Here is a 26,544-nt window from a genome sequence, read left to right as displayed (position 1 = left end):
TAAAGTAGTTTACTGAGGAAGAGATTAAATTTTCTTGAGCACTGATAGAGAATTGGGAATTCAGAGTAGGGCAGAAATGGAGGGACAGTGCATTATTAGGCTAGAGACAAATTCAGGAAAATATTTTTGCCAGGGAATCTGAAATACATACGTGTTTGTTCCTTCTCTCCAGGGGAAGGGCTGGACAAATTAAAATTTTAAAAAATTAAATGTATCACTTGTCTCATACACTTTGAACTTATAATATTCCAGAGAGAAAAATACTTGGTGGGTATCATTAAATATTCATCATTAGAGATCAGTTTAGCAAAGACATTTAGTCAGGTTGGAACAGCGTTTTAAAAACCAATTACAATGTGGGTTATGAAAGAGAAGTGGAAGAAACCCAGGAAAAATATTAGAAAATGCAAGTCCCTTCACCCAGTGGAACTTTTGCAGAGAATTCTGGCTAACTAGCTTGTTGAGACTTAGGACAGCAATGAAAATAGGTCCTTGTGCTAAGTATATAAGAATTGGTAAGAAGCAAAAGCTGGGATTATTAGAATTGCAAAGAATGTTCCTTTTTAACAAATATTTCCTTTTTAACACTTAAGCTTTTGGTGCAAAGAAGATAGCTAGGAATTGCAAACATTCATTTTATGGTCACCTTATAAAATTTACTTTTCTAGAAGTTCCACAAAGTAATTATCAGTATAGAATTAGAGGAGATGACAGTATTTTTTTTCATATTCTGTTTTGTTGATTGTTCAAAGCATTTTGAAATATTTTTATTTTAGGGTAGTCTTTTAGGGTTAACTTGGCTAGTTTTGTTTCAAGGTAATATAAGAAATTCTGACAATATTTTGAAGACTTATATTAGAACTTAAAGATATAATAGAGTTAAACCTCCTCATTTTCCAAAAGTGAAAGAAATAAATGTGAGTGGTTGAATCATGAATAAGTCAACAATTGTAAAGGGAAGGAGTAACAGTCATAAATGTGTGTTCACCTATTACCAGTGTCAAAATATATGAAGAAAAACTGATAGAATTGTAAGGAAAAATAGACAAATCCATAATTATAGTTGGAGATTTCAACATTCCTTTTTCAGCAATTCATAAAACAGTAGGCAAAAAGTCAGTAAAGATACAAAAGACTTGAACAATACTATTAACCAAGTAAATTTAATTGACATTTATAGAATACTTCCCCAACAACAGCTTATTACACATATTTTTCAAGTACACATTGAATATTTCCCAAGGTAGACTATATTCTGAGTCATAATGAGAGACAGGGCTAGCTGGATTTCCTAGGGCAACTAAGAATCCCTAAGCCTAGCTGGGAAGGTGACCGCATCCACCTTTAAATACGGGGCTTGCAACTTAGCTCACACCCGACCAATCAGGTAGTAAAGAGAGCTCACTAAAATGCTAATTAGGCTAAAATAGGAGGTAAAGAAATAGCCAATCATCTATTGCCTGAGAGCACGGGGGAGGGACAATGATCAGGATATAAACCCAGGCATTCTAGATGGCAACGGCAACCCCCTTTGGGTCCCCTCCCATTGTATGGGAGTTCTGTTTTCACTCTATTAAATCTTGCAACTGCACACCCTTCTGGTCCGTGTTTGTTATGGCTCAAGCTGAGCTTTCGCTCGCCGTCTACCGCTGCTATTTGCTGCCGTCGCAGACCCGCCACTGACTTCCACCCCTCTGGATCCGGCAGGGTGTCCACTGTGCTCCTGACTCAGCAAGTCGCCCATTGCCACTCCCAGTCAGGCTAAAGGCTTGCCATTGTTCCTGCATGGCTTAGTGCCCAGGTTCATCCTAATCAAGCTGAACGCTAGTTGCTGGGTTCCACGGTTCTCTTCCATGACCCATGGCTTCTAGTAGAGCTATAACACTCACCACATGGCCCAAGATTCCATTCCTTGGAATCCGTGAGGCCAAGAACCCCAGGTCAGAGAACAAGAGGCTTGCCGCCATCTTGGGAGCTCTAAGAACAAGGACCCCCCGGTAACAATAAAACAAATTTCAATAAGGTTAAAATGATTGAAATTATACAATATATGTTGTCTATCCACAACAGAATGAAATTAGAAATTAATAACAGAAAGATACCTAAAAATTTCCCAAATATTTAGAAGTTAAACATGATACTTCAGATAATCCATGGATATGTCAAGAAATAAATCAAAAGAAAAATTAGAAAATATTTTACCTATATAAAAATTAATACACAATTTATCCAAATTTGTGAAATCATCTAAAAAGTGCTCAGAGGGAGATCTGTAACATGAGATGTGTATATTACAAAAGAAAAAATGTTTCAAATGAATAGTCCATGCTTCCATTGTAGAAAACTAGAAGACCAAGAGCAAATTAAACCCAAAGTAAGTAAAAGTAAGGATATAGTAAATTTAAGATCAATGAAATTAAAAAAAAAATAAATTACCTAAAAGCAGGTTCTTTGAAAAAATCAGTAAGAATTAAAAACCTCTTGCCAGACTGATTAGGAAAAAAAAGAGAATATACAAATGGCCAATATTAGGAATGAAAGAAGAACATTACTACAACTCCTAATGATATTAAAAGAATAAGGGGAGGAGGCAGAGCAAGATGGTCAAATAGAACCCTCCAGCAATTGTGCCCCTATCTGTCTCTCAGGAAAACCAAATTGAACAACTATCAAGACAAAAAAGCACTCCTATATGAATCAAAATTAAGGTGAGCAATCATAGTACCTGGTTCTAACATCATATCAAGGAAAAAGGCACTGAAGAGGGTAGGAAAGACTATCTTGAATTGCCTACACTTCCCCACTCCTCCCCCATCCTCTGGCAGCAGCCATGTTGTGGAAGAGAGAATCTGTGTGTTTTGGGGAGAGAGAGAACAGTGATTGTGGAACTTTGCATGGGAGCTCAGTGCTACCCTATCACAGTGGAAAGCAACACAAGGCAGAATTTAGTCATGCCCATGGAGGGAGCATTTAGACAAGCACTAGCCAGAAGGGAATCATCCATCCTGATAGTTGGAATCTGAATTCTAGCTAGACCCATCACCATGGACTAAAGCACTCTGGGATCCTCAATAAACTTGAAAGGCAGTTTAGCCCACAAGGACAAGCCTGGTACTGTGCTGGGCTTGGAGCCATTGGAGTGACCTAGTAAGACAACAGCCAGGGCTGTCAAGGGAGTGCTAGCATCACCTTTCCCCCAACTGAGGCAATACAGCTCGCAGCTCCAGGAGACACTCCTTCCTTCAGATTTAGTTGGGGAAAGGAGGAGAGTAAAGAGAACTTTGTTTTGCAACTTGGATACCAGCTTAGCCATAGTAGAATAGGGCACCAGGCAGAGTCCTGAAGCCCTCATTCCATGACCTAGCTCCCAGATAACATTTCTAGACAGATCGTGGGTCAGAAGAGAACCCGCTTTGTTGAAGGAAGGACCCAGTCATGACAAGATTTATCACCTGCTTGACTAAAGAGCCCGTAGGTCTTGCACACCTGTAATCCCAGCACTTTGGGAGGCTTAGGTGTGTGAATCACCTGAGGTAAGGAATTCAGGACCAGCCTGGCTAACATGATGAAACCCTGTTTCTACTAAAAATACAAAAAAATTAACCAGATGTGGTGGTGTGCACCTGTAATCCCAGCTACTCAGGAGGCTGAGGCAGGAGAATTGCTTGAACCCAGGAGGTGGTAGTTGCAGTGAGCCGCAGTCGCACCATTGCACTCCAGCTTGGGCAACAAAAGCGAAACTCCATCTCAGAAAGAAAAAACGTAACTGGTACCCAGGCAGTACTTGCCACGGGTCTTAGGTAAGACCCAGGCCTGTGCTAGCTTCAGGTATGACCCAGCACATTCTCAGCTGTAGTTGTCACAGGGAAAGACTTTTCCTGCTTGAGGAAAGGAAAGAGAAGAGTAAAGGGGACTTTGTCTTGCAGCTTGGACAACAGCTCAGGCACAGTGGAGACCCTGATTCCAGATCTTGGCTTCTGGATAACATTTCTGGACCAGTCCTAGACCAGGTAGGAGCCTGTTGCCCTGAAGGGAGAGGCTCGGGCCTGGTAGCATTCACCACAAGCTGAATGAAGAGCCCTCAACATTATCTGGTTGACAGTTGGTTGAGTGAACATCGGTAGTAGTTAGGCAATACTCATCATGGGCCTGGGGCTATGGTGGTCACAGAGAGAGACTCTTTCTGCATGAGGAAAGGACAGTGAAAAGTAGGAAGGACTTTGTCTTGTGGCTTGTGTGTCAACTCAGCCTCAGTAGAACAGAGCACCAAGTAGATTCCTAAAGTTTCCAACTCTGGGCCCTGGATCCTGGATGGCATTTCCGGATCTGCCCTGGGCTGGGGCAGAGCTCACCACTCTGAAGGAAAGGCCACAAGCATGGCTGGATTCACCATCTGCTAACTGAAGAAGCTACAGGCCTTGAGTGAACATGACCAGCAGCCAGGCATTAGTCACCATGGACCCAGCAGAGTCCTAGTGGTGATGATCACAGGGATGTTTCTGTCACCCCTTCCCAGTCTCCAGGCAGCTTATCATGGAGAGAGAGATTTCATTCATTTGGCAGAAATTAGGGGAAGAGAAAAAAGAGACTCCACCTGGTAACCCAGGGAATTCTCATGGATCTTATTCAAGACCACCAGGCAATATCTCTATGAGTCTGCAAGAGTCACAGTGATACTGGGCTTCAGGTGCCCTTTAATGCAGACACGGCTGCAGGGACCAAAGACTTAGATTACAACACTCAATTCCCTTTGAATACTTGGAAACCCTTCTCAGAAAGGATGGATCCAAACAAGCCCCGACTGCCGAGACTACAATAAATACCCAACTCTTCAGGGCTCAGACATCAACAAATCTCCCCCAGCATCAGAACCATCCATGGAAGTATGCCCTCACCAAACAAACTAAATAACATACCAGGGACCAATACAGGAGTGACAGAAATATGTGACCTTCCAGAGAATTCAAAATAGCTGTTTAAATAGCACCACAAAATTCAAGATAACACAGAGAAGGAATTTAGAATCCTATTAGATAAACTTAACAAAGAGATTGAAATAATATTAAAAAATCAAGCAGAAATTCTGGAGCTAAAAAATTTAATTGACATACTGAAGAATGCATCAGAGTCAATCAAAAGCAGAATTGCTTAAGCAGAAGATACAATTAGTGAGTTTAAAGACAGGCTATTTGAAAATATACAGTCAGAGGAGACAAAAAAAAAATGAAGTACACCTATAAGATCTAGAAAATAGCCTCTGTTGATGAAAAGAGTCAAACTTTGTAAAATATTTGAAGAGATTTATTCTGAGCCAAATATGAGTGACTGTGGCCCATGACACAGCCCTTAGGAGGGTCCTCAAAACATGTGCCCAAGGTGGTTGGAGTACAGCTTGGTTTATGTATTTTAGGGAGGCATGAGACATCAATCAAATACATTGGTTTGGTTCAGAAAGGTGGGACAACTCAAAGCAGGGGCTTCTAGGCTATAGGTAAATTTAAACATTTTCTGGTTGACAATTGGTCGAGTTTATCTAAAGACTTGGGATCAATAGAAAGGAAATATTCAGGTAAAGATAAAAGATTGTGGAGACCAAGGTCTTTTTGAAGTCTTACAGTGGCTGCCCTTAGAGACAATAGATGACAAATATTTCCTATTCAGATCGTTAAAAGGTGCTAGGCTTTTAGTTAATCTCTTCAAGATTGGGAGGGCCTGGAAGAAAAAGATCTAGCTATGTTAATAGAGATTCTTTACAGATGCAGATTTTCCCACACAAAGGATGGCTTTGCAGGGCCATTTCAAGATATGGCAGAAAAACATGTTTTGGGGTAAAATATTTTTATTTTCTTCCTTGTATTGTAGTGTTATGCCAGAGTCAGACTGGAAAGTAAGTCACGATATATAGAATTAAATAAAACCCATCTGATGAGAATTTATAGTTTGTAGGGCACAACTCTCCAGACCCCTTAGGAATTTGGACAAGATTAAAAAATAGAGCTCAGTCTTCTCCTCAAAAGGACAGATACAAGAGTTTTTGGCCTTAAAGAGGAGCTAGAGAGAGAGAGATTTGAGTAGAAAGTCTTTCAAAGAAATAATAACAGAGAACTTTCTAAAACTACAGAAAGATATAAATATTTAAGTACAAGAAGGTTATAGAACACCAAGTAAATTTAACCCAAATAAGACTACCTCAAAACATATAACTCCCAAAGGTCAAGTATTAGGAAAAAAAAGCAACAAGATTAAATAGACAAATAACATTCAAAGAGCTCCCATACATCTGTCAGCAGACTTTTCAGTGGAAATCTTACAGGCCAGGAGAGGCAGGCATGACATATTTAAATTGCTGAAGGGATACAACTTTTATGCTAGTATAGTATATCCAGGAAAAATATCCTTCAAATGTGAAGGGGAAATGAAGACTTTCCCAGACAAACAAAAGCTGAGGGTATTTATCAACACTAGACCTGTCCTATAATAAATGCTAATGGGAGTCCTTCAATCTGACATAAAAGGATGTTAACAAGCAATACTATATCATTTGAAGGTACAAAACTCACTGGTAATGGTAAGTACACAGAAAAATCTGAATATTATAACACTGAATTACAGTGTGTAAAGTACTCATACCTTCAGTAGAAAGACTAAAAGATAAGCCAATCAAAAATAATAATAAATACATCTTTTCAGGACATAAATGGCATAAGATAAAAATAGAGACAAAAATTTAAAAGTGGGAGGGGTGAAGTTAAAGTGTTTTTATTAGTTTTCTCTTTGCTTGTTTGTTAGTTTGCTTGTTCTTGAAGTGTTATCATTAGTTTAAAATAACATGTTATGTTATTTGCAAACCTCATGATAACCTTAAATCAAAAAACCTACAACAGATACACAAAAAATAAAAAGCAAGAAATTAAAACATACTACCAGAGTTTTACAAAAAGGAAGACAGAAAGGAAGAAGACCAGGAAACAAACATAAAATGAATAACAAAATGACAGGAGTAAGTTCTTGCTTATCAATAATAACAGTGAATGTAAATAGACTAAATTCTCCAATCAGAAGACACAGAATGTCTGAATGGATTGAAAAAGGAAACAAGATCCAATGGTCTGTTGCCTACAAGAAACACATTTCACCTATAAAGACATATGTAGACTAAAAATAAAGGGATGGAAAAAGATACTTCATGCAAACAGAAACCCAAAACAGCAGGAGTAGCTATACTTATATAAGAAAAAAATAGATCTCAAAACAAAAATCTATAAAAGACAAGGTTATCATATAATGATAAAGGGGTGCATTCAGGAAGAGGATATAACAATTGTAAAAATATGTGCACTCAACACTGGAGTACCCAGATATATAAAGCCAATATTATTGGAGCTAAAGAGAGAGATAGATACCAATACAATAATAGCTGAAGACTTCAACACCCCACTTTCAGCATTGGACAGATTGTCCAGATAGAAAATCAACAAAGAAGCATAAGACTTAATCTGTAGTATAGACCAGATGAACCTAATAGATATGTATAGAACATTTCATCCAGTGGTTGCAGAAGACATTCTTCTCCTCAGCACATGGATCATTGACAAGGATAGACCATATGTTTGGGCAAAAACCAGTTCTTTAAAAATTCAAAAAAAATGAAAAACCAAGTATCTTCTCTGACTGCAAGGGAATAAAACTAGTAATCAATTTGGAAACTATACAAACACATGGAAATTAAACAGTATGCTCTTGAATGACCAGTGAATCAATAAAGGAACTAAGAGAAATTTAAAAATTACTTGAAACAGATGAAAATGGAAGCATAACATATCAAAACCTCTGAGGTACAGCAAAAGCAGTACTAAGAGGAAAGTTTATAGCAATAAATGCCTACATCAAAAAAGCAGAAGAACTTCAAATAAAAACTGAGTGATGCATCTTAACCAGAAAGCAAGAGAAAACTAAACTCAAAATTTGTAGAAGAAAAGAAATAATGAAGATCAGAGTAGATATAAGTGAAAGTGAAATGAAAAAAATACAAAATATCAACTAAACAAAAAGTTGTTTTTTTGAAAAGATAAAATTGACAAACCTTTACCCAGAATAAGAAAAACAGAGAAAAGACCCAAAAAAATAAAATCTGAGAGGAAAATGGAGGCATTACACCTGATACTGCAGAGAGGATCATCAGAGACTTCAATGAGTAATTATATGCCAATAAATAGGAAAGCTTAGGTAAAGTGGATAAATTCTAGACACATACAACCTGCTAAGATTGAACCATGAAAAAAATCCAAAACCTGAATAGGCCAATAACAAGTAAGGAGATCGAAGCCATAATAAAAAGGCTCCCAGCAAAGAAAAGCCTGGGACCTGATGGCTTCACTGCTGAATTCTGTCAAACACTTAAAGAACTAATACCAATCTTACTCAACCTATTTCAAAGAATAGAGGAGGAGGGAATACTTCCAAACTCATTTTATGAGGCCAGTATTACCCTGATACCAAAACCAGAAGAAGACACATTAAAAAAGAAAAAGAAAAAAAAGCCCACAGGCCAATATCTCTGACGAACATTGATGAAAAAAATCTTCAACAAAATACCAGCAAACCAAATTCAATAATCTATTAAAAAGATTATTCATAATAGCCCAGGGATGCAAAGACGGTTTAACATACACAAATCCACTAGTGTCATACATCATACCAATAGAATGAAGGACAAAATCCATATGATCATTTCAATTGATACTGAAAAAGCATTTGATAAACATCCTTTATGATAAAAAAAAACCCCTCAAAAAACTCAGATTTTAGAGGGATTTTAAAAGGACCATATCTCAACACCGTAAAAGTTATATATGACAGGCCCACAGCTAGTATCATACTGAACGAGGAACAACTGAAAACCCTTCCTCAAAGATCTGTAACAAGACAAGGATGCCCACTTTCACTAGCTGTTAAACATAGCCTTGGAAATCCTATTTAGAGCAATCAGAGAAGAGAAAGAAATAAGGGGCATCCAAATTGGAAAGGAAGAAGTCAATTATTCTTGTTTGCTGCTGATATGATCTTCTACTTGTACTGAGAAGCTGTTAGAACTGATAAACCAATTCAGTAAATTTGAAGGATACAAAATCTACATACCAAAATTAGTAGCATTTTTATATGCCAACAGTGGACAGTGTGAAAAAGAAATAAAAAAAAGTAATCCTATTTACAATACCCACAAATAAGATACCTAGGAATAGACATAACCAAAGAAGTGAAAGATCTCTACAATGAAAACTATAAAACACTGATAAAAGAAATTGAAGAAGACACACACAAAAAAATGGAAAGATATTTTATGGTCATGGATTGTAAGAATATTGTTAAAATGTCCATACTACCCAAAGCAATCTACAAATTCAGTGCAATCCCTATGAAAAGATCAATGACATTCTTCATGGAAATAGAAAAAAACTATCAAAAAATTTTTATAGAACCTCAAGACCCAGAATAGCCAAAGCCATCCTGAGCAAAAAGAACCAAGCTGGAGCAATCACATTACCTGACTTTAAATTATACTACAGAGCTATAGTAACCAAAACAGCATGTTGCTGGCATAAAAACAGACACATAGACCAATGGAACAGAATAGAGAGCCCAGAAAAAAATCCGTACATTTACAGTGAACTTATTTTTGACAGTTTTCAAGAATATACATTGGGGAAAAGACAGTCTCTTTGATAAATATTACCATAAAAACTGGATATTCATATGCAGAAAAATGAAACTAGAATGTATACCTCATCATGTACAAAATTCAAATCAAAATGGATTAAAGACATAGATGACCTCAAATTATGAAACTACTATAAGAAAAAAGAAACTCTCCAGGATATTGGATTGTGCAAAGACTTTGAGGAATACCCCAGAAGTACAGGCAACCAAAGCTGGAGAGCTGGAATCACATAAAGTTAAAAAGATTCTGCACATTAAAGAAAACAATCAGCCACATGAAAAGACAACCCACAGAATGGGAGAAAATTTTTGCAAACTATCCATCTAATAAGGGATTAATAACTGTAATACATAAGGAACTCAAACAACTCCATAGGGAAAAAAATCTAATAATTCGATTTTAAAATAGGCAAAAGATCTGGATAGTCATTTCTCAAAAGAAGATATACAAATGGCAAACAGGTGTAGGAAATGGGCTCAAGATCATTGAGAAATGTAAATCACAACTCTGAGACATCATCTTACCTCAGTTAAAGTGGCTTTTACCCAAAAGACAGGCAATAACAAATGCTGGCAAGGATGTGGAGAAAGGGGAACCCCCATGCACTGTTGGCTGAAGTGTAAATTAGTACAGCCACTGTAGAGAACACTATGGAGGAGTTTCAAAAAACTAAAAATAGAACTACCATATGATCCAGCTAGGTATCCCACTTCTAGGTATACAGGGACCAAATGGAAGGTCATTGGATCATGGGGGTGGTTTTCCCCATGCTGTTCTTGTGATAGTGAGGGAGTTCTCACAAGATCTGATGGTTTTCAAAGTGGCAGTTTCCCATGCTTGCTCTCTCCTGGTGCCATGTGAAGTAGGTCCTTACTTCCCCTTATCCTTCCGCCATGACTGTAAGTTTTCTGAGACCTCCCCAGCCATCCGGAACTGTGAGTCAATTAAACCCTTTTTCTTCATAAACTACCCAGTCTCCAGTAGTTCTTTATCACAGTGTAAAATCAGACTAATACAGGATTATTGCACTCTGTATGCCTGTATCAAAATACCTCATGTACTCCATAAATATGTATACCTATTCTGTACCCATAAAAAGTTTTTAAATAATTTTTGACAACATATGTTTAGTAAATGTTATGAATAACTCTACCAGTAAATTTTTCAACTGAAATGAAAATGATATTTTTAAAAGCCTTAAAATGTATCATTCAGTAATTTCAATTCTAGGAATTTATGTTAAGTACATAAAAATATGGACAAAAGTTTTTGTACCAAGATGTTTACCAAATGATTATTTATAACAGAGAATACTGGAATCAATTGTAAATTTTGAGCAATAGGAGATTAGTAAAATAAAATACTATATAACCCTAATAATGATAATGATGATCATGATAGAGAAAATTCCCATGAAAAAATAGGAAACAAAATCATCAACGAAGGTGATCTCCATATAAACAGATATTTATAAGTAAGACCTGGGAAAATGTATCCTTAAATTATGCTAGTAAGTTTTTATTTTAAAATATTTGTTGAATAGTTTTTCTCCTGAATTTTTCCCATAGTTTTTAAATTTGCTAGAATGAAATATGTCAGTGCCATATTTTGACTGTCATATGCCAAGTAGCTGGCTTTATCATTAAAAATTTAAATTAGGCCAGGCGTGGTGGCTCACACCTGTAATCCCAGCACTTTGGGGGCCAAGGCAGGTAGATCACCTGAGGTCAGGAGTTCGAGACCAGCCTGGTCAACATGGCGAAACCCCGTCTCTACTAAAAATACAAAAATTAGCCAGGCGTGGTGGCGCATGCCTGTAATCCCAGCTACTAGCAGGGGCTGAGGCAGGAGGATTGCTTGAACCTGGGAGGCAGAGGTTGCAGTGAGCCAAGATCGTGCCACTGCACTCCAGCCTGGGCAACAGAGCGAGACTCTGTCTCAAAAATAAACAAAAAAAATTAAATTATTATTTTTCTCTAAATAGAAAATATATAACCAATGCTTTGATGCCAGTTGACTTTTTTTTAGAAATTTAAAACCATGCCTTTTAGGAAGAATGAATACTATTTAAATATCTTTGTTTAATTCATCCTTCCTCTGGTAGGCACATTTTGAGGCCACCATTACACCATCTGTTTCAACAAGATACTCAAACCTGTGTCTCTACTCCTGTCCTCTCACTGTCTTTCTCAGTTGTGGCGTTAGTGGGTAAAAATGTGTGTTTGCTTTCCCTTATTGGCCTCTAATCATCAAAGCATCTTTTAGTGGGAAACCATTTATTATGCTTTTCTCTTTCAAAACCGTGATTTATATCAAAACCATGATTCAGTGGAGATTTCTAGCATTGGTTGAGATCATAACCTTCTTCTCCATTTATACATCTTGCAATTTCAGCCACACCTGTAGTATGTCACATCTGAACTACAGTAGCTAGTTTACCTGCCTCTAGTTGCCCAATGTCAGCTCATTCTAAAATAGTTGTTGGAATACATTTGGAGCATAATGTATATCCTTTCCTTTCCAGAGATCCTGCAGTGAATGACGAGTTTCTTATGAAATTCCCATAATTAGTGAAAATTGAAAATCCCTTGGTTAAAAACTTCAGGGTCTTCATCTTAAATCTAGCTAACCTCCTGTATTAGTCTGATCTTGTGTTGCTGTAAAGAAATACCTGACCCTGGGTAATTTACAAAGAAATTGGCTCACGGTTCTGCAGGCTGTACAGGCATGGTACCGGCATCTGCTTGGCTTTGGGGAGGCCTCAGGAAACTTTTACTCATGGCAGAAAGTGAAGTGGGCACAGGCACTTCACATGGCAAAACCAGCAGCAAGAGGTGAGGGGAGGTGCCACACACTTAAACAACCAGATCTCCCCGGTACTCACTATTGCAAGGACGGCACCAAGCCATGAGGGATCCGCCCCCATGACCCAACCACCTCCCAGCAGGCCCCATCTCCAACACTGGGGAGTACACTTCAACATGAGATTGGGGCATGGGAAAATACCCTAACTATATCATCTCCCTTTGGAACATGAAGGTTAATGATCTTGAACCACCTGAGGATTATGTTCGTGCCTTTGGCTCAAAATATATGGACCTGTTGAAAATATTTTTAAAATGTTTGCCCTTTCTTTTGCACTTACCTACATTGTACGTGACACAGAAATAAAATATAAAGTTGGTACTTGGTATAGAGAAGGACGGCTAATTCATCAGATGGTCATGTTACACGAGGCCTTACTCCATGTTGGGACCATATTTTGAGAAATCTTTCTGGGCCACCTAACCCACAGATATGGAATTTTTGCCAACATTTCTTGATTCCTTCATCTCCCTAGAACCCTGCTGTTATCCTCAGTTATGGTCTTAACTGATATTCATCCTTCAATCCTGTGCTGCTTCAATTCATTCTCCAAACAGAGGGCCAAGTAATCTTTGAAAAAAATAAGTAAATCAAAGCTTGTCATCCTTCTCCTTTAAACTCCTGATTGCCTTCTGATTGTACTTAAAAAAAAAAAAAAAAAAAGAGTTTCAAATCCTGAGCATGGCCCTGGACCTCACTGTAATCGCTTCCCCCAGGCTCAGTGTACCTAAGCTGTGGGGTCTTCCTCCAGTTCTTCAGACACACCAAACTCTTTCTCACCTCCACACTTACTTGAGTCTGGAATATCATTCCCTGACTTCCCTCCCTGATCCTTCTCCTCACCTTCCGCTTTCTCATGCCCCACTAATACATTTTCACCTGGCTGATTTCGTGGATTCATATTCAACATCCAAATATTGCCTTAACTGTCACCTCCCAGAGGGGTCTTATCTGAATCCTAAATCTAAACTTGGTTCTTCCTGTTATTACCTGTTTTTATTATATCATTTATTTGTTTAATGCCTTTCTCTTCTGCAAGCCTGAAGGCTTTCTGACTGTAGACCCCAATGTCTTGCTTTCTCTTAGCCTAGCACATAGTAGGTGCCCAATAAATTATTGTGAATGAATGAATGAGTGAAAGAAGGAAAAAAAACACAAGTGTGGTAAATAAGTAGGAAGTGTTCATGGGAAGAAAGTGCAGTTTTACTGTTTATCAAAGGAAAGTATATTAAACACGTATTTTAAATCTATTTTATTAGTAAAATTATTTAAAGTTATAGCTGAAATATGTGGAGAAGGACACATTCATATAATACATAAGGAGAAGGACCTTTTCTGGGTTCATTTTCATTTAGTAAATATTTATTAAATGAGTGAGAAGATGAATATAATCTAGAAAGCAGTCTAGCTAAATGTATTTTAAAACATCCAGTTATTTTTATTGACCCAGTATTTTTTCATAAGAATTTGTCATAAGGAATAGTCCTAAATATGGAAAAGGTTATATGTTTAAAGATGTTTCTCACAGTGTTATGTATATGAGTAAAACATTGGAAATCACCTAAATGCCAATAAAATATGGCTGAGTAAAACACAGTATATCCACTAGATAGTATAAGAGTAACTCATAAGCTAAAGGTTAGGATAAATAAGGACTTCAAAAATGTTTATAGCATAAGTTTAAGTTAAACACAAAGTTTTATAAATTCTATTCATGGGGGAAAAAGACTGGAAAGAAATATGTCATGTTGCTATAGCAGTGGGTGATTTCTTCTTTTTTCCAAATTATCCTTAACATGCACATATTTTATTTTTACAGTGATTATAATTCTATTAAATTGTGCATGTACAACACAGTTTGTATATTAAGATTTAATTTCAGCTTCAGTACATTTAAATGAGTCTTGGTCTTTACCTTGTGTAATCATTGAAATGCTGTGCCTTTTTTTCCTTAGGGTGACAGAACCTTTCTAGAAGGTTCCCGCACTCATGGGTTAGATCACTCATCCTCTTGGCAGGATCACAGTCGCTTCCTGTCTAGTCCAAGATTTTCATACATGAACTGTAAGTAATGAAGTCTTGTATCCGTTTTTAAATTAGATTTAAGAAAATGCAACACATGGGAAAATTAGTTTAAGACCAGCACATGATAGTAATATTCGTAAGTCTGAGAAAATCCTCATGAATCACACAAAAAATATTCAAGGATATTCATAATAGTACACAGTTTACTAAAAATATGTAGAATCCCTCCTTTTTAGACTTTATACTTCTCAGAATAACTTAAATAACCACCCAAGGTGAAAATCTTAATTAGGCAAATTTTTTGTTTGGAGATTGCCAGTAACTATGGATGAATGAGTAAAGAAAGTTATTTTATAATAAAATTCAAATTATCAAAAAATTGAAGGTCTTTGCATATAAATGTTGAGAAATATGTAATCTTGTACAAAGAGTAAGAATACTATTACTGCTAGATTTCACTCTGTGAATATTTCATAAATCTTGATAAATGTCATCATCAATATCAACAAGGTATGAGTCCATTGGCCCAAAATGCCATCTGCCACCATCTATCCCTGCCGTCTCCCTTCCTTCCTATATGTGGTCTTCAAGTTTCAGCTTATATGTAATTTCCTTAAAGAAGCTTCACAGTTTGAAGCGTAGTCTCTGTTATGAGCACCCACAGTGTGCTACAATTTTTCTTTATATCTTGAGGATAGGAGCAGTGCCTGTTTTGTTCACCACTGTTTCCTTGGTACTCTATATAGTAGTTGGCAAATAGTAAATACTCAACTAATATTCAATTAATATACATATAAGTTGTTTTTGTTAAGTCCACATTTATCTAAACTATTGAGATCCAAATGTTATTTAATGGATTTTTATTTAGGTAATAATTTCGCTCTTCAGTTTACCATAGGCCTGTAGGGTTATACATTAAATTTGATAATTCTGTCATTTAAAATAGCTATATTGCTCTAAAATAAAATACCAAAATAAGTCACTAGGAAGTAGGTCAAATCCAAAGGTGATAGCTCTTATTTTTGCTGGTTTATATTCATGGATTCATTGAATAAATATTTATCAATTTCTGATGAATGGTGTGGTTTTTCATTATTTCATGATTATTTTAGTCTAAATGCTGAGCATTTTGTCTTCCTGTCCTAATCATTTTCCTAAGTGATTTTGTATCTACATAAGCCAAGAACCACCCTTCAATACGGACCTCAAGTTGGTTATGGCACCTCAGAATCTGATATACACATAGGCCAAATTTTTTTTCTTTCATATTTAGCAATGGAAAACTTTCTCCAAGTCCTTCTAATATAAACAAGCATGGAGGTGGAAGTAGGGACTTCACACCATGAAACATCACAGTGTCCCAATTAGTAAGACATTCAAGAGCCTGGAGATAAACAGCACCATGATGTGTAAACAGAGGTCTTTGTTATACTGCTGTTACTTTTGCCATTATGACCTTCATAAGCCTTCCTAGAAAGGCACCTAGAGGGAAGTGGTTAGAAGACATTAAATGGAAAACATCAAGATTTTTGGAATTGTATTTAGTACTATGATAGGCAGTGAAACAACCTGTATTTAGGTTTCGACACTAGCATTTCATGACCAATTGTGGTCATTTCTCTAATTAAGATATATTTCTCACAAGCAACTATAGGTTTCTATAGATATACACTGGCTGGAAAGGAAATAAAGTTAAATAGGAAAAAATATCATCAAGAGCATAATTTGAAAAAGAAAACATTTATTATAGTTTATATTGTAAAATCTAACTGAAAAATTTAACCTAAAAAGTAAAACTCTTCATTAGTTTAATTAATTAGTAAATAAATTAATTGATTAATCCATAGTCTTATGTTTTACTATTCTTCTAGTGTACAAGTTTGTTTTATGATTTTCTTCCCAGACCTATCCCCATATTTTCAAAAATAGTTTAAAAAATTTAATCATAGCTACCTTATGATTAATTACTTTCAAGTAATTGAATTATAATTATTTCTAGAAAACATTCTTACTTGCTTTTCTGATAAGCCTTAAGTTTTCTGTTTTTAATAATGGGGCACATTAGCAGTGAGAAACATTAGGATTACCCTGAATACTTCATTTTTTGTAGCAAAATTTCAGCTCAGTTATAGAAATTATCCTGTAATTTTTCTTTTATCTCCCTTTAAATTGAAAAATTAAAAAGAAGAGATGCCAGGACCAGCAAAGAGGAAAACCGAACTTACAGCAAATGAGTAATACAGGGAACAGTGGATGTTTTAAAGAATATCATTAATACCCTTTGAGAGATAAGAGAAAATATTAAATCCACTAAATTTAACAAGAGCAAAATACTATGAAAAAGGAACACAGACTAAGTGGTGTCAGAATTTTAAAATATGATGGTCATAAAGAGAAAAGAAAACCAGAAAGGTGGAAAACAATGTGAAATAACCACAAAGAAAGGAGAAGAAAAAGAAAAAGAATGGGACAATAGAGAGAAAAGATAAAATTTTCAGAAAATCAATTCAGGAGGGACAATAGATGATTAGTGTGAGTCTTGAGAGAACAGAGAAAACAGAACAAGAGGCCAGGAGTGGCCAGGCCCACCCAACAAACACCCACTGCACAGCGGCCATCCTGAGATTGTCTTTCACTCTTTTCCTATATTGATGCCCGTGTGCCCAGATCCTATATCTTCCTCTTTCTTGTTTCACTCCTTTCTTTTATGAGAATGATGCAGGACAAGCAAGCCCCCGAATTGAGGCTTAGTCCTTGGCTTCACCCAAGGAAGAATTCGAGGGCAAGCCGGTGGTGTTAGCAGCAGTTTTTATTGAAGCGGCAGCGTACAGCAGCAGCAGAGGTCCTGCTCCTTGCAAAACAGGCCTACCCCATAGGCAGTGTGCCCAGAGCAGCAGCTCAGAAGCAATTCTGCACTCATAGTTATAACCACTTTTAATTATATGCAAATTAAAGAGCAGCTTATGCAGAAATTTCTAGGATGAGGGTGGTAACTTCCAGGTTGTTGGGTTGTCGCCAGGAAAATGGCGACAGGTGTGTCGTGTTGCCTTGGCAATGATAAACTGACAGGCACACTTGTGGGCGTGTCTTATGGGGAGGTGCTTCTGCTTGAGACCCGTTTTAGCTAGTCCTCAATTTGGGCAGGTGTCCAAGCCCTGCCTTTGGAGTCTAGTCCCACCTCCTACCTCAAGAGCACATCAAAGATAAGGAGGTGGGAGGCCGAGGTGGGCGGATCACGAGGTCTGGAGATCGAGACCATCCTGGCTAACACGGTGAAACCCCATCTCTACTAAAAATACAAAAAATAAGCCGGGCGTGGTGGTGGGTGCCTGTAGTCCCAGCTACCCAGGAGGCTGAGGCAGGAGAATCGCTTGAACCCGGGAGGCGGAGGTTGCAGTGAGCCAAGATCACGCCACTGCACTCCAGCCTGGGTGACAGAGTGAGACTCCATTACAAAAAAAAAAAAAAAAGAAAGAAAAAGAAAAAGAAAAGAAAGAAAGAAAAGAAGGTAAATATTTTTAGTGTTTGTATTTCTAAAAATAGATTTATTCCATTATATAAAATTCTAGTTGAAAATGATTTTGTTTCTGAAGTCATTGAACAATTATCCTGCAAAATCCAATGTTGTTGAAAAATCATTCATTCATATATAAAGACTGTCACTCCTTTGAAGTCATCTTTTGCACCCCCTTCCTACCTTACCACATCCTTTCTACTCCTCGCTCCCGGAACTTTTAGGATCTTCTCTTTCACCCCAGTGAGTTTGTGATGATGTGCCTCAGTGTGGGTTTTTTAAATTTATTCTTCTAGCTACTTTTTATCTGGACACTCATGTTTTTCATTTCTGCCACACTGAAGGAAGAAAGGAAAGATTCTATCCAGAAAATTTGCAGGAAACAAACAAAAAACGGATAGATATCTGATACAATTGAAAACTTAAAAAAAAAAAAGACTACTAATGGACATATGGCAGATCTAACTGAGCACTTAGAAGCAAGATGGTCACAGAGAAAGAGCAAATAAAAAGAAATAAAATTAAAACCAGAGTCAATTAATAAACCCAGGAGAAAAAAAATCAACAGGAAGAGAAATGTTGTCATAGTATACTTACTATGTTTTCATGAGCCATATTTAGTCATAATAATGTAAACAGTCATATAACTAAAATCTCATATGTAACTATATTGGGAGTATGGGGTGAGGAGAAGGGGGTGGGTGTGAATAATGTCTAAAAATATAAATCAGAAAATAGCAATATAGGCTTCTCCATGTTTTACAAAAATGAAATAAATACAGAAAATAAAACTAGAAGAGGTGATTATAGCTGACTCTGGGGAGTTGGATTGTGGAATTCAGAGAGGTAGGACAAGAAACTCCTGTTTTTCTATGTAACCCTTTGGTATTATTTGATATGTGTGTATACACTTTGGCTAAAAATGATTCTTACAAAGACAAGTGTTAGTAAGAAAACCCCAGCTTTTATGTCTGACTAGTAAATGTCTAATTTTTTTGTTAAGTCTCAGGTGGAACATGAAAGCTAGGGTTTGGAGTTTTGAGCAGTTTTGATACATATAGAGACATAGGGAGTGGAGAGTCATAGGTCCTTAGGCAGACATGAGTTTCTGGGCCCACAGAACAGTCAGCTGCTTACTCTAGTTAGAATTTGTACTGAGTGAGGCCCTTTCGTTTAAGTTGTAGATGCTAAGGCATTCATTCTGCTGACTTAGATGCCCTGTCAAACTGTGACCAAACTAAAGCATAGAATCATTGACCATGGAAAAAACAAAGGAAATGGGAAAATACTGCATAATTTGTGGTCTCTGAAGTGATCCAGCACTAATGAAAGTTTGTTTTAAGAAGTAATTTATGTCAGCTTTGTGTAGTTCAGGTCAATTCAAGAAAAGGTAGATTCCTTCTGCCAGGAAGAAGGGAAGAAATGTATAAATTGTAAGTTTATATTGCCATTGGAAATAGGAACACAGAAATCCATTATTTAAAGCCACGATCACTACCAAATTTATCCTGGCTTGCTGGAAGTTATGGCCGTGAGTGAGGACACTCTTTTAGAAGGCTTGGATTCCATTACCTTCAGCCTGTAGACAGTGGGGGCTTAGTAAGAGAGACTCATAATGTCAGCTTTTGAAACTGTCATTTTTGCTTTTCAAAAGTGGCAACTGACCACTAGTCACTATGTATAGCTCCTTTTAGACTAAAGAAACACAACTCCAGGATACAGCCATCACATCCCAGGACTGGGACCAGACCAGATTTCACTGAAGTCCATAATAATCTGACGACTTCTAGAAATCTCTAGTTTTTTAAGACTAAAATGTTTCATCTTTGTGGAGTTGGTGTCTCCAAACCAGATTTTAAAAATAAATGCAGATTGTAAATTTCCTGTAAATCTAAAACTTCCAAAACATAATGTTTGTTAAAATAAATAAACCCAAAAAGAAGGAATTGTTATTCTTCATGGGGAAAATATGTTATCTAAGGATTAGCATAGGAGTTGAAAGTGAATCTTGGAGATTATTTTAATTTGATATTCTTAGAAAAGCGAATTAATGAAAGATGCTTCAAAATACTATTTCACTTTCTTACCTCAGTCTACATTGCTATGAAAAGAAAAGCTAGTATTCTCACTTTGTGTTTTGAGGTGCCTCTAATGGTAGTTTAAGTCCCTGAGGTGAAAAATAATTTATCCACAGCAAGAACAGCACACTATTTTCACTTCTGTGTTATACTTCAAGGTCTACCTGGCTAACTGTGAAAAGATACTTCATATGTAGCCTGTCCTCAGCCTTATAGAATAAAATGCCAAAGATGAATGGCAATGAAAACACTAGGACACTGATAAAGGCAATAAAATTGTTTCTTGTCCATTAAAGGATTTAATTCTATGAAAGTGCAGTCCCTCTGTCTGTCTCATTTTACAGGCTTATTTTATGTGATTACAGGTTTATTTTATGTGACTGTGGTTCAGGTATTTTTTACTAATCGGTTAAATGCTGGATATTTTTAAATAATTGAATTCTGATTTTTGCAAGCTGACAAGGTACTCTCTAGAGGCGCTCCAGAAACCAGCTAGAAAATCCCCAGTTGGCTGTCGTTTTAAAATCCCTCAACTATATTCACTTGTTCAACCGGTGTTTACTAGGAGGCTGTGTGCCATGTCCAGTGTTCAGTTCTGGAGTGTACAGTAGTGAACAGGACAGGCAAGGTCATGTCATGGAGATACAAGTAGTGAGCAAGTAAACAAATCATTTAAAATGGTGATTGGTGCTATGAAGGTGAAATGATAGAAGGTACCTGGAACAGGAGCACTGCTTTAGATTGGTGATCAGGATCTGCCTCCCTGAGGAGGTTACAGCTGAAACCTGAATGGCAAGAAGCAGCAGCTGAGTTGAAATTGGATGGGAAGCATCTTCCTGATAGTAGGGGCAAAAAGTACAAAAGCTCCGGAGAAGAAAGGGCCATGGTCTCCTAGAGATACGGGCTACTGAGCAAGTGAGTGAGAGGGTGCAGCCACAATCAGATGTGTGGATTTTATTCTGAGTTCACTGGGCGACCATTAAGGGCAGGATGAGAGAGTCATGCAGGAGAATGACATAATTTGATTGACTTTTCAGAAAGGTAACTGTGGTTGTGGTGTGGAGAAAGGATTGTAAGGGAGCAAGAAGAAAACAGAAAGGGAGACAGTGGTGGCTTGGGGGCTGAGATGAGAGTAATGGGGATGGTGTGAATCAGGACTCAGGTGAAATTGATAAGGAGAGTCATTAGAGCTTGCTCTTAAACTGAATGGATGGATCAGACAGGACAAAGGAAGAGAGGAACTACGGTTTGAGAAACTGAGCAGATGGGTATATCATTTTTCAAGTTGGAGAAGAGTAAGGAAGAGCAGGCGTCAGGGAGCCAGAGATCAGGAGAGAAGATTTCACACAGACAGTTGGTTGGATATAGGCATCTATAGCTCAGACAAGGGGTAGGAGATAGTAAAAGAATAGTAAACACAGACTCCAGGTCTACTTTCAATAGACTAGAAGTTGTAACAAAGAGGAGTCCATAAAAAGAAGCCCTTAAGATTTCTGCCTCTGAAATTCTGTGGGAGTGTGCACGTGTGTGTGTGTGTGTGTGCGCATGCACGCATATGTGGTTTATATAATTGTATCCTGATGAAGCACACACTTTTTACTCTCAGGTATTCTTCAAATAAAATAAAAATTTTAATTCTCGTGGTTTTTTTAAATGTCATAAATTGAGTGTATTTATTCTTAGGTTGAAGGTCTGTTAGTCCATGTGAAGTTTAATTATAGAAAACTCAATCAAATATCATGATACATTAACTACCTTCTGAAAAATTAATTTTTTAGGCCAGTTTTATATTCACCTAGGTTTATTTTTCTTTTTCTTCTTACCTTGCCAGCATTTACCAAAAGAACTGTTGCTCCAGATTCAGCTTCAAACAAGGAAGATGCCACAGTGAATCGAACAAGTTCACAACCCAAAAAAGAGGAATATGAGAGCTAAAAAAGCAAACGTAATTTGTTATTTTACATGAGTGCGTTACAAATAATAACATCTCTATTCTTACAGCAATTTGGCCCAGATTATCTAACAGACATACTTGCAGCTTTGGCTGTTTGGTATTGCCAAACATTGACAAAAGTGACAATACTGTTGGTCCTTGTGAATGGTAAACCAATCCAAATAGTATCAGCTCATGAATGATGTGCAGCTAATTTGTTTGCAACTTATACTAGCACAGAAAGAATGATATTTTTTCACTTTGTATTTTCCTTTTTCAAGTGTGGTCAGTCACATTTTCCCAACCAAAATTTGGATTTCTAATTGAGGCCTTTCAAAAATTACTGGCTAAAAAGAAGGAAAATGAGTTTCCCTTGAGGCAAAAGTTGCCAGCACTTTAGATTCAGGGAGCATTTATATACAACTGATTTTTTGAAAAGTGCTTTCTGCCTAATAAATTATCATGTGTTATAACATGTCATGGAGATGTGCATATATAACATTAGACAGTCCACTTTATAAATGCTCAGGACTTTTATATCCGTCATCTCAGCGGTCTGCGACTAAGATACAGTAGCTGAAAATTATTTCCAATCATCCATTTTTAACAGCAATAAAGAATTCATAAATGATATCTGAACTGTAGAGCACTGTAAAGAATTCATAGCACAATTTATTTATTTGTCTTTTTGTGGCCAAATATCCTACTGTGATCACTTCAGTCATATCCTGGACCGTCTTTGGTTTACTGTGACTAAAATCATAGAACCAAACTCCTTTGTCCATGAGATTTATATATAATCTTGTATAATTCGGTACTGTCTGCTTCTACCATCCCAACTTTTTTCATCAAAGTGTTTAAGAACGTATTCCCTTTACACGCTGATCTCCTGGTGGAGAAAGATTTATATTAAATGCTAAGTATTAGTAAACTTTCAGGAACTGAATCCTACTGGGTCATGGATTCTGCATAGACAAGGGCAATAAAGCAATACCTTTGTAATATGCATTACATTTTGTGTTTGTTAAAGTACACTTGCTCATTAAGAGTTCTCACATTTCATAAAGATGCTTCCGCTCAAGATATGTTGTCCTAACTTACCATATTTGATGGTACTGAAGAAAAACATGGCAGCCTCTTTCCATGAACTTGAATGCAACTCTTCCTTTAGAACATGAAGATATCTCATACCCAAAAATTGCGTAACACAAGCTATGTAACCTGAGAGTATAGCTATGCATTTTTATCATGTATGCATTTCAAAAATCTTTTATTGAGTGCTTACTATATGCCAGTCATTGTGCTAGGAGGAAAAAATGAGATACAAAAACAGGTATGCATGTTGCAAAATTTGTTTGGCATTAGGAATTACATGAAAACAGAAGTGATTTGTTCAGGCTAGCTGGAGAAATTTGGGGTTAGACAACATTAAACAGATTTGGTTTTCTTCTGTCTAACTTCAGGAATTCTCAGAGCAATATAATGTACTAATGAGCATTATGAGGATTTATTTGGAGTATCCCGTGTGGTGTGACTCACAGTCCTGGTGATCCATATAAACTAAATCACTCTATGGTAATATTTAAAGTATTGAGAATTTATTTCCATTGATGGTTTGACCAACATCAAAATATTTTATCTCCTTGGTCCTAAATAATCAGCAGAGAAGAAAATATGAGGGAAAATCAACAGGTTTTATTTAAATCCTATGGATAAATGTTAGTTAAATAACTTTTTCCTTTATGTATTAGTAGGGCCTTCATGCAGTCCATTCTCTTCAATAAGAACTGATCTAAACCATTATTAGTGCATCTATGGTCATTTAAAAAAAAATTGCACCAAACCAATTAGACCTGAAAATGTAAAGTAACTCAAATTATTTACTTGAGAAATGCTTGAAAACATAGTAGCCAGTGATTTTATAACAGAATGGAGAGGAATCTTACGAAATAACTTTTTAAATCTAAAAAAAAAGCCATTATATCATGTTATTGAATGCCCTGTGCTACTGTTGGATGAATGAAGGTGTCTGACCTAAATATGGAACACACTAGAACTTCAAAGGCAAAGTCAACTTTTTGTGAACAACAATTTTGTCAAAATTCCTTGGCCTCCTGTTTATAGAGAATTAAATCCAGGGACCTGTCTCCTCTGAGGATTTTTCCTATCTCTTGCAGTTACCCTACCCTTGAGTTGGAAATCAAAAAGAATGCTAAGGAAACATTAATAGCTTGATTTGTGCATTTTAAAGGCAACAGCTTCTTTCCTTTACTCACCCCTTTGGCAGGATAGCCTCAATTACATGTAATATCAGCCCTGTTTGAATAGTAGCTGGTCCACCATATTGCTTGTAGCACTGGGACATTGGGAAGGATAAACTTTATTCTGCAGTAAGCCTGGTCCAATGCTTAATTTGAAGGTTGACCTTTTTGGTTTAGTAATTTTGATTCTTCTGGCCATCTTTCTCCCTAAACACACTAAACTTCCATTGAAGTTGCTGAAGGCTACAGGGGGAGAAACGCAGCTGGGAGAAATCTGGCTTAATGTTTTTCCCATTGGCTAAGGTCATATTATTTCTTTGACTAGTGTCTGACTGGAAGGTTGAAAACCAGTTGGTTATATAACGTTTTATGCACCCAGTTTCCCAGAACCACTAACTTTTCTTATTGTTATAGTTTACCTACCTATTTTTACTAATAAAGAGCTAAAATCTATAGCTTAATAAAATAGTATGCACACAGCATTTAAAGTTTACATGTATAAAAGATGCCTACCTACTTAACTAAGAAAATGAACCTACTTTTCTTCATTTTTCTCCTTTCAAGTATGGTAAATGCATTTTTCATTTTGAGTCTCAGTTCAGTGATATGCAAAGTACATTTAGAGCCATTTAGTAGTTGTTAACATTTTCTCTAATCTGTATTGAATTTTGTAGTTAGATAACACATCGTGTTTAAAATGGGACCAAATTCTTACATATAAGGAGATGGCACATTTAGTTAGCAAACTCTTTTTTTAGGAAGGGATAAATACCTCAAATTGTTTTACTCAGGATTTGTTCTTATAAATGCAACTACACATCCTATGGTAGCCAAGAATGTGAATGATCTTTGAGTAATTTTCCAAGAGTCTTACACCCCCTCCCCAGACAAACTGTTCCAGTGTTTTCTCTCAATTTAAAACAAAACAGAAAATTTGTGATTTTCATGGCCTTCAAATGAAGAAGCTGTTCTCACGAAAGCATCTGGTTTTCTTGGATCAAAACTAAATTATGAACCTTAGCTGGAAAGGAAATTTGGGAAAGTTTGTATATAAAGGCATTTCATGCACCAAAATTTGATATGAAAATAGTTCCATCTTTCAACTTTTAAGTTCTCAAATGTTTAGCAATAGAAACGTATCAACTTATCCCTATTTGACAAAAGAAATTTAAACCACGAAAGATTCCATTTAGTTTCCTTTCCTTACAAAACACGACACATCTAATTTAAGGCTGGAAGAAATGCTTACATGGAAAAGCAGAACTTTAGATTCCAAGCCCCCAAGCAAATTTCAGAAAAGTCACTGTAGTTTTTGATTAGTAACAAAGTAAACCAATCTGCTGTTTGGTGAAACCAGCCGCACCTTCTAGTTCTAACCTCATCTGGCCCTCGTCTGCCCCTATTGGCTTCTCCTGCTATAGCTATGCCTATGACCATATCCTACCTAAATTCAAGCCCAGCACAAGTCACCCTTAGTGTTTTACCAGGATAGCCCCTACTGTTGACCTCTGAAGTCTAGTAAGTGTTCGACCCACACTGTAAGGGCCGAGTCTAGGGTTTGTAGCCCCTGCATTTCTTTTCAGGAGCAGCCAATTAGGAAATCATTTATATTGCATATGTCTTTGGCCATTCTTATGGCTAAAACCCTAGGGACACTTCTGTGGTTGGACATCTTTTCTTCTCTAACATAGCTGGATTCTGACGTGGGTGCAAAGCCCTGTGACAATTCTGGATGTGAACTTGACCTCCTTGCTCTCTACAGGAATATAGTGGATTTCTAAACATAGCTACATGTTAGCTTCCTTTCAGGAAGGTGTTTGAAACAATATATCATCTGATGGCCTCCAGCTTTTACAATGTAGAACCTAATGTCTTTGAGCATATAAATGAGAATGTTGAGCATATAAATGAAATGCTACTGTAGTCAAAACAGAGTCTTGCAGTATTTATCGCCTGTACTTGCAAGGATAACTTGCTATGTTTCAGGAAACTGAAGTTACACAATTGCCAGTTGCCATTCTCTGGACGAATGCTCTCTTTTTCTCAAACAGGCAGATGCTAGACTGTCCTGCACAGTCTATCTTCTGTCGCCCCATAGGACCCCACAACTTGTCGCCCTCTCATTTTTTATTCTTTTAGTGAAGCAGTTT

The 26,544-nt window shown here is 36.9% G+C and overlaps 1 protein-coding gene across 21 annotated transcripts in view; it reads left to right on the top strand.

The window, feature by feature from the left end:
• CEP128 (centrosomal protein 128) overlaps positions 1–22,764 on the top strand; it is a 465,504-nt gene extending 442,740 nt beyond the window's left edge. For all 21 annotated transcript variants that reach the window (XM_054449602.2, XM_054449600.2, XM_063651940.1 and 18 more), the window contains 2 exons: positions 14,539–14,647; positions 22,032–22,764. In XM_054449602.2, the coding sequence (XP_054305577.2) occupies positions 14,539–14,647; positions 22,032–22,135 (213 nt within the window). In that variant the 3' untranslated portion in view covers positions 22,136–22,764. The remainder of the gene's footprint in view (positions 1–14,538; positions 14,648–22,031) is intronic.
• The last annotated feature ends 3,780 nt before the right edge of the window (positions 22,765–26,544 follow it).

The sequence above is a fragment of the Pongo pygmaeus genome, chromosome 15 (assembly GCF_028885625.2).
Source record: "Pongo pygmaeus isolate AG05252 chromosome 15, NHGRI_mPonPyg2-v2.0_pri, whole genome shotgun sequence".
In the NCBI taxonomy this organism is placed as follows: Eukaryota; Metazoa; Chordata; class Mammalia; order Primates; family Hominidae; genus Pongo; species Pongo pygmaeus.
The sequence above is the reverse complement of the archived record's forward strand: the minus strand, read 5'-3'. Positions and strand labels throughout refer to the sequence as shown.